Source organism: Empidonax traillii, unplaced genomic scaffold, assembly GCF_003031625.1.
Source record: "Empidonax traillii isolate 1590-97213 ecotype Southwest subspecies unplaced genomic scaffold, ASM303162v1 scaffold55:size2822071, whole genome shotgun sequence".
Lineage (NCBI taxonomy): Eukaryota > Metazoa > Chordata > Aves > Passeriformes > Tyrannidae > Empidonax > Empidonax traillii.
This window is the reverse complement of record NW_020955248.1, coordinates 1,737,905-1,747,105: the sequence shown is the minus strand read 5'-3', so window position 1 is coordinate 1,747,105 and position 9,201 is coordinate 1,737,905. Positions and strand designations below refer to the sequence as shown.

At 40.5% G+C, this 9,201-nt stretch overlaps 1 protein-coding gene across 1 annotated transcript in view; it reads right to left on the bottom strand.

The window, feature by feature from the left end:
- Window positions 1-371: 371 nt before the first annotated feature.
- The window catches only part of IFT27 (intraflagellar transport 27), an 11,721-nt gene continuing 2,891 nt past the window's right edge, over window positions 372-9,201 (bottom strand). Inside the window, exons 2-7 of the mRNA XM_027879537.1 lie at window positions 7,718-7,797; window positions 6,589-6,648; window positions 5,860-5,919; window positions 4,791-4,908; window positions 4,386-4,495; window positions 372-4,187 (exon numbers count right to left, since the gene is read on the bottom strand). Coding sequence (XP_027735338.1) covers window positions 4,089-4,187; window positions 4,386-4,495; window positions 4,791-4,908; window positions 5,860-5,919; window positions 6,589-6,648; window positions 7,718-7,797 — 527 coding nt within the window. The 3' untranslated portion in view covers window positions 372-4,088. The remainder of the gene's footprint in view (window positions 4,188-4,385; window positions 4,496-4,790; window positions 4,909-5,859; window positions 5,920-6,588; window positions 6,649-7,717; window positions 7,798-9,201) is intronic.

Here is a 9,201-nt window from a genome sequence, read left to right as displayed (position 1 = left end):
TTTCCATGCTACTTCTTCCCCCACTTAATCTAATAGAATTATAGAAAGTATTTCTGGGAGGACCTCAGGAGACCACACAGTTTATCCTTCTGCCCCAAGGCAGTATTTCATTTCCAACAACATCATGTGTCTTTTGCTATCAGGTCAGATCGGTCCAAGATGTATAGTGGGTAAAGAAATGAAGCTTACCCAGGGGAGTCAATTGGCATAAAAGACTAAATCCAGCCCTTTAAGTCACTGAAGTTATATCAGAAATAACCCTGGTGCAAATGGTGTCATTTATCAGATCAGTCTTCTAAAAGATGTCCTTTCTTAAGTTTTAAGTCTCTAAAATGAACAAATCTCTAGAAGAAACTGTTTTGACAGCCCCATTTCAGTATATTTAATGTTTTATTATGAACAGCAGTGACCACTCCATTGTTAAGACCGAACAGATCTTATCACAGTAGGATCAGCTTTGAAACTCCTATTAACTCCCACAATAAAACCTGATCTTTCTGGAATTTTACATCCTGCATTTCACTGCACAGTAGACTTTGTCTGGCAAGACAAAACAAACCCATTAAAGCATCTTTAATATGACAACTTTACACAAATGAATTTCCAGTAAAATTTCAGAATGTCAGACAGTTTCTTAAGGTTCTTTCTTCCAAGACAATTTGACTAAAAATTCCACTTTTGTTTTCTTTCGTCTATTAATCTCTCTAAGAAGAAATGTCTTGCAGCCCCAGGAATAGATAATGCAGAAATTAAAAGGATTAAAAAAAAAAAAAGTCAGCTGGTAATGTATCAAGCTAAGTAAAGCAGGGCACAAGTATAACAGGGATTCTGAGCAAAACCATGAGGACCAAAGGAAAGGTAAGAAGGAGGGACTCTAAGAAGGAAAGAAATGGTTTTGCCTAATCAAACAAGCAAGCAGGAAAAAGGACTACATATCTGTTAAAAACAATTAAAGGCCTGTTTGTTTCCTCCCCCTTCTTTTGAAATTTCAGTTCTGGTTAGAGTTGGGTCTTTTCTGTGTTGTAATGCTCGTGCTGAGCACCTGCAGCACTGCACAGCTGGACAAAGCAGGGGAGCTGTGAGAAGACAACAAGCTTCCTGGTCAGCAGACAGGCTTTCTGTCTTCCTCCCACTGTTCTCCACAGCGCTTGTAATTCAGACTGACGCTACGGCTGTAGGCAGCACACACACATCTTCACCCTACAGATGCGACCACAACGGTTCGTAAATACGGTAAGAGAAACTTAATAATGGCTTCAGACTCTTACTCATCCTGCTCGCCCAGCTCACCTACTCACCACTCTGAACTCCTTCACACAGACACAAAACTATTTTCCACAGCCTTCCCATGTCTGGCTCTCATGATCTCTTCCCACTCTTCACTACTGGTCCATACAACCAAGGTCACAAATAAGCTAGGAAAATAGCAAGAAGCACCACCTGCATCATGCTGGTATTATATAGCACATTAGACAGGAAGGACAATATATGGTGCTTTTAAAATGCATCTGAAAGGGTTGGATGGTTATTGTCAAACACACTCTTTTGAAGGACATTAAACTGCCTCTACATTAGTGCTTGAAATAATCCTGTAAAAAACAACTTGGACAACATGCTTTAGACACCACTTCTTTTCTAATTGTAGTTATGGCCTGTGGAAGAGGGAAAGGGGCAGTGGGTGAATCTCTACTGCTAGCTAATTGGATCATACATTTCCTCTCTCAGGCAATATATCTTTCCCTGCATGGGATGCATTTTTCTTCACTAACCTCTCAAAAACAGCTTCCCTATAAATCACAAATCACCACTGCAAGCATTCTCTTAATGAGATCCTCCAGCTTTTGCATTCATTTAATAAAACAGAATTCACCAATCTTCATCTTACTGGTGCATTTTAAGTGTTTATTTGAAGTTATGAGAGGGCCTTCTGGTGCAAAGAGATGGACTCCTCGGTTAAAGATTGCACAGGATTCATTTATTATCTATTCCCAAGGCATTCATCCCCCCTATATACACCAGGTCACAGGTGGCATACACACCTGGTATGTTATTTTCAATATGAAGAAACATGTGTCTTGTTTTGTAATCATATCATCAATAGAACCAGGGGGAAATGAGCTACCAAACCAAAATAAAACTTCTTTAGTCCTTTAACTAGATCAGCACAGCATTAAAAATAACTTTATTCTGAATAGTCAGAGGTACCAGCACCTGAAGGCAAGAGTCTACTCAGCCTATGTAAACCAACAGAAAACTCCCAGGATTAACAAGACACCCATGTAAGATCCATATGCCAGTAATGCCAATCCAATTCAGAAATGAGTGAGTTTTCTAGTTACCCTAAGCTCACGGAGGACCCCTTCCCTCTTTGGAGAAAGCAGGAGCTTTCCCAGCTGTTCTGTTATTTTTGAGGTGGCTTCTAGGAAAAGAACCTCTTCTTTTTAGTTTCTTGCAGGTTGAGCTCCTACTCAACCTCTTTATCTGGTATTCATGTTTCCTAGTTAATTCCCAGCATCAACGCACTGTTGTCAGCTAAATGAGCCCAGTTGCTTCTCCAGATTCTTGAAGTGCTTCATAAACTCTATTGCAACATCTGCAGCCATATTTCTCATGTTCAATTCAATGTACTTTTCCTAGCACTGGGCATAAAAATGATTAGAAACCATACGTATAAAAGTTTTGAAACACATTCCTGAAAATCCTGCCTGAAAAATCACTCAGTGCTTACTTTCTACAAAATTCAGCTTCTCTTGCCCAGGGGAGGCTGTCATAATCTGGGAGAAGAGAATAGCTAAATTTTTGAAACTCTTGGTTTTAGGCTCAGTTAGAACCCAGGACCTTACCATGGATGCTTTTGGACTCTGCATTAGCAATGACTCTTACATGACACGTCAGTGCTCCACACAAAAGAGCAGCTCTCTCTAGGCTTCTACCCTTTCTAATACAAAACTTCTACCCAGACACGGCTGAGTCAGAGCAACTTACCCAGGCTGTCTTTCATTTCCCTAGTCCCGTTTCCACTAGCAACATCAGAACTGTGGTCTTTAATCCGAAAGTCAATGACAAGCAGGGCGAGTTTAACAAGAAACAGGACTCTGATTTTGAGATTGAGAACTGAACCTAATCAGAATGGTATTGCCAAGTTCAGCTGACAAAAACGACACCAAAAAATATAAGATGACAAAGACATAATGAAGAAAAGGTAATTTGTTCTACATTTTGGACTCGTCTTTAGAATAGAAGAGGTATTCTTGCAATTTGACCCCATTTTGTAGATTAACCAATTTGGATGTGCCTGCAGGAAGTCCTTCCCGCTCACTTCAAGGGAGGTGGCAGCCTCTGGAGAACTCCTGTGACCTGGGACCAGCAGAGGGCACTGCGTCACCAAGTGACAGCAGTACAGATGCCAGACACTTCCCACCAGGCAGTGACAGTGAGCCATGTCGAAGGAAAGAAATATTATGAAATCAGAAACACGTATTAGTCACCAGCATATCACTCCTACAACTGCTAAGGGCAACACTTTTAAAACAGGCCTCAAACTGTAGGCACTCCTAGAAACACACCTAAATCCAGCTCAGTTCCCACATATCTCAGTCTCCAGGTGTTGATTTTAGGGCATAGGCCTCCTCCAGAAAACGCTTTTCAAGACGTAGGGCCAAATCAGTCCAGCCCTGCAAGGTACGCATCAAGGTTGGGTTGCTTAAGTCGAAAAGCATCCTGTCAGCTTCCTCTCTCTGTTTCCAAACCTCTAAATCCTTGCTTGCAGCAGCAGGAAGTCTGTTCAGACAAGAAGATATCAAAGCAAAGAGCTGGCAATTTCCATTCTGCCCTTCCCTTTTACTCCCCGCCTCCTCCAACCTAGCAGATTTTCAGTGAGCAGAGAACCAAGTTAGAGGACATGAAAGGAATGCTGAGGTAGCAACTTCAGAAGAGTGTCTTTCCACTTGCTTATTTCTAGTTTATTTTGAATTACCAGAAGATGACCACGAAGAAGCAAATAGCTCATCTTTTTTCTTTTCTCTGTATTCCATCCAGTAGGATTCTAGGCACTAGAAGAAGCTTAGAGGATAAATAAGTCATACCAGTCATGCTAGTGAGCGAAAAGTTTCCACTTTTTCTTTGTACAGTTGGTGGAATAACTTTGCCAGGATGTGGAAAGGGGCCTCAAAATTTTTCATCTCCTTCTGTAAAGCAATAGGAAAGTTGTGAATGACAGATGGAATAAGCATTTGACTATTTATGTTCTGCTCCACAAATGAAAGATTAAAACTGAGTTAGATGACAAACAAGGGGAAGAGAAGCCCTGATTATCTTTTTTTACCTGAAAGAGAAGATAACTACAAACATCTGCTTCCACAGATGGTGAAGGAGCAGATACCCACCACTGACATCTCACAGTATTCCAGGCCATGTTTCTCAGCCCACTCCTGTGCTTCTTTCTGCTCCACAACTCGGCGATCAGCTAGGTCTGTTTTATTCCCTACTAAGACACCTGCAGAAAAAAAGACATGAAACAAGAAAAAAAGCAGCCCATCAATGCTGACTTGTTAGCAATAAATGCTGGAACGTTTGTAGAAGCAGCTGAAAAAGCTGGAGGTGTGGACAAAAGTCTACAACTACCTGGAAAAGGTTCAAAAAAGGAAGCATATTCATACCTTACCTGCTTTAAAGCAAATGAGTTGGAAGACGCCCTGATTTAAAATAAATGCTCTATGCCACATCTCAATGGGAAAAACTGTTGTCATACAAGAAGGGAGTACATAACAAGAATCACGACCATTTCTCACCTGGGATGTGCACCCCAACTGCTTGAGCCCTCAGCTTCTCCAGCCATTTGGTACAGTTGTTGAAAGATTGCTCATTAGTGACATCATACACAAGGCACAGAACGTTGGGTTGCTCCCACTGCGCAGCAAGAGAGGAACATTGTCAGCTCTAATGAAACTGATGTTGTCAACAGCCAGGCTGTAAACACAGCAAACACAGCTGCTAAGATGAAAATAAAAAGATGAATACATAGGAATCCTATGCCCTGGCTGAGGTTTCACATTTCAAATGACCCAACTAAATGGATCACTGGCACGGGAGAGGTGGTCTTGCTCTCTTTCCCTATTCTTGTCTGTACAGTCCTGCTCCTTTACTTGTATCCGCTCTGGCCTTCATCTGATCCCTGGGGAAGCTGATTCTTCATGCTGAATCAGCACAAAATTAATCCTAGAGAAAAAAGTAAAAAGGTTTTCTTCCAGTTTCTTCCAGAAGCTGAGCCAGCTTCTAAAGGAGTCCCTTGCAAACCAGACCTAGCACAAGGGCAAAAGTGGAATTGCCTCTGGTAGAATAATGAACCATTAGGTTGACTTAGCCATGTTATGAAACCTCACATCAACTGATTCTACCTCTCAAAATGAGATAACACAGTAGAGAACTGTGGCTAAGGCCACAGATACGTGAGGGAAAAAACCCAAGGGCAGTATTATGCTCAAAGGACAAGAATGAATCCTGCTAGATCAAACACATCACCGTAACAAAACCCCTCCCCCACTATCGAAGTAGCAGCAAAATAGGTATTTTCCTAAGAAATAAAAATAACTTTAACCAACAGTACACAGAAATTCTTGGTTAAAAAAATCTATACCTCTTTCGTAAGAAAAGTGCCTATCTGCTTCACTTCCTCTGGAAAGTATTTCTCCTAATACTTTTACAAGTTTTAGAGAGGTAGAACAGGACGCGTTGGCAACTGAGGTAATTGCTCCCATTTACACTAAAGACAAAGTTTGCTACATCTGCCAGACTGGGGAGTTCAGATCTTCAAAGCAAAAGCGCTTCTTTGGAAGAAGAGGACTGTTACATAAGACTTACCAGTTTCTCCAGCATTTCAGAAAATAGATCTTTTCCTGCAGAGTCAAAAATGAAGAATTCCTGAAAGCGGAAACAGAAAGAAGGCTCTTGCCAAGAAAAATGCAGTGTAGGGAAAGGTTTTGAAAGTAAATACCGCAACTTGTAACTCCTACGTTTTGTTCAGTACAGCAGTGTCATGTCCCTAAGGGACAAATTCCCTGCACTGAGAAAACTCTAGATAGTGTGAGAAAAATAAAAAGCTGTATTTCAAGTATAACCAATCAATGGCTTACCTCCAAGGCTCCAAGTCTGGTTTCCATCTCTACTGGAAACAAAATATGTGGAGTGGGACAGTAACTTCTACTATTTACATGAAATTATACATGTGGTCCACATTCCATTAGTGGGGGTATAGGGCATTAAGGGAAAATAACAGATAAGTTTCAGCTTCTTTAGTTTCCAAGAAACGTTAACTAAACCTGAATGCCCTAAAGGACAGAACACAATCTCAAAAAGCTGGCAACAACTTTGATTTACAATGTTGTGATGGATACAAGTATGTAAAACTTACATTTTTTAAGACTAAACTAACCCTGGAGTTTCAGCAATCATACATGATCAGCCTTATTTCCTTAATGCAACCTAATTGCCATATGAACGTGCATAGTGATCTTCCATCATAATGAGGCTTGTGAGGTTTGAGCTCTGGAGGTCTCTTTCTGACCCAATTTATGTCACAGAAAAACTCACCACACTATCACTTGTCTCCGGAACTGATACAGCCTTCACCAACAGATCTATGCCCGTTGTCTGTCAAGAAGAATCAGGAAAACGAGGATCAGGAGAGTTTTTAAGAGCCTGTCCAACTGCATACTAACTATGCATTGGATTGAGGCAATTCTCGTGAATCATTACAATCCCATCAAACACAAACTGCTGGGAACTCAGCAATACTCCTCAGAGCTCTGGTAACATAATCCCACCAACATGTCAAAGACTCGTAGATTTGCTCAGCTGGGGGAAAAAGGAGGAGAAGAACCAAAGAGATTTGCTTATATACAGCTAAGAGTATTAGCTGAAATCTGCAGGGCTACATTTACTCTCACATTGCTGTTCTAACACATGCCTGAGAATGTTTTGCACCAACCATGTGATCAGCTAACATATGGAACTGAGGTTATTTGTGCTTCTTCCACCTTTTATCTCATTCTGCTTTGTAGCTTGTTTGTTTGTTCTATTTCTATCCTTAACTTCTGGTTTCCATCTTTATTTCAATGAATAAACAAAATTTAGGGCTTTTTTTTCCTCCACACTCATATTTTCCTTTTTTTTTACTTTACTTATATTTCCTTTTATTTTTATCCTGATTCTGATTAGTCATCACCATTGATTCTTACACTGAAAGACTGCAAACTGTATCCTCTTCATCTGGGAACAGTTTCTGTAGATTATAATTATCTTGGGGCTATGCAGCACATCTTCGTGTTTGCATAGTGATAAGCGCACTGTCCACATGCACATTTAATAGCTGGAATTAAAAGGTTTCTCCTTCTGCAAGGCTTTTTCATAGAGCACTCCCTAAAGGGGGAAGCTCCCTAACACCACAAAAGCTTGTGAAAACATTGGTTTGTCAGGAAAATTAACTAAATTACTCTGCATTAAGTTTCAACACCGGCACCCACATGATGTAGACTTACAGAACATTAAAGGGTTTCCCTTCAGAATCTAGAGAGATTCTGTGTAAGAGAAAGAAGATCCTACAAGATCCTACCTTGAATGTCTCAACTTAAAATCACACCAATTTTGCTCTAGGCCTCTTAATTTCCTCATTCTACTTAGAAAAATGTTAGACAGCAGTCTGAGCCTGTTGTGTTCTTACCAGTGTGTAGTTCTTCTGAAAATGAGCCCCATCACTGCGAAACATCTGGGCTAAAGCACTCTTCCCCACAGCTGGGTCTCCTGCAAAACCAAAAACATAGAAGATTTTTGTTTCATTCTAGATAATCTTATTTCCTCTCAGTTCTGTTTACTATCACATGCTCTAAAAGCCTGGATGCTCTAACTCTGAATACAGGCAAGATAACTGTCATATGAAGCACACAGCAATCTAAAGGGTAATACCCACATGAGGAAATGAACATTGCTATTATGCATACTTGTGCTGACATTAGATTTATGATCTACGAATAACAGCAAAGGACTGCCAGATCAGGGTGGAACTGCTGCTTGTTCTAAAATGTATGCCTATGTCATAGTCCTTATCTAAGAATTAAAATTTCCCAGATATGTAACCATGTAGAAAAAATAGCAATGTGATAAGGGACAGTGGGCTGCATAGGAGGCTACTTCCTCTCCTTATGTTACCCATTTCCCCAGATTCAAATCCTTGTTATATACTGAGACAAAGCTGCTTAAGCTGGTAACATTCCTCAATGAACTCTTCTTGCTGACCCTGCTAAGAGAGCAGCTCTTGCTGACTCAATGCTGCTGGTGGCTCATTAGTAGTTGCATCCTGGGTATAACAGAAGCAAATGTCAGAGAGAAAGAGCCTGCTGATTCATCCCTTTACAGAAGGAAAACCAAGGGGCTTTAGTTTTTGCTCTTCTAGAGCCAAGGCTTACTGATATGGCTTGCACAACACTTAGGGCAAACCTGGCAGCTGCCTGCTTTGGCTGCTGCTACAAAACTCTGCAAGATCCAAAGCAATGGCAGAGAACTGCAGAATTCACATATGCCCCTGTTACTTCATGAAAAATATCATAACCCTTCCAAAACAAAAACTTAAGTTAATGCTTCCAAGGGGTTTATAATCTTTTCACATCATGTTCTTCTAGCGTGGATAGTCAAAAGGACAGGAGCCAGGAATTAAATACCTCAGTGGTTCAAGCTTTACCCTTTAAAGGCACACTCATAACAGCCAAGCCTGGAACACAAATATTTTACATTATGTTGTTAATAAATTAACCCAGAAAGGGGTATATTTTGACCCTGTTACAGCTTCCTAGATGGTGTTTGGAAGGAAATTGGTAGACTTTTCTGGTCACATAATATTGCAGAGGAGGAAGGAGGTTTTGGATAGTAACAATTGCTCCTAGATGCATTAACCAAATGTAGCTCTTGTTTAAACATTTTTAGCATGCTTACTTACTTTGAGCTGATTTGGGTTCATAATATTTAGACAGGAAAATCTGGTAAGTCAGCTTGTTTGTTCCCTGATCAGTTCAAGCTTGTGCGGAAGACAACACTCTGTTCTGAGTGGAAGCTATTCTGTATTTCAATAGACAATTAGATCGGTCTTTGTAAAATGAGAGAGAGAAGTACACATCGCTCCAAACTTCGAAAGCATCATCCAGCACAAATTCT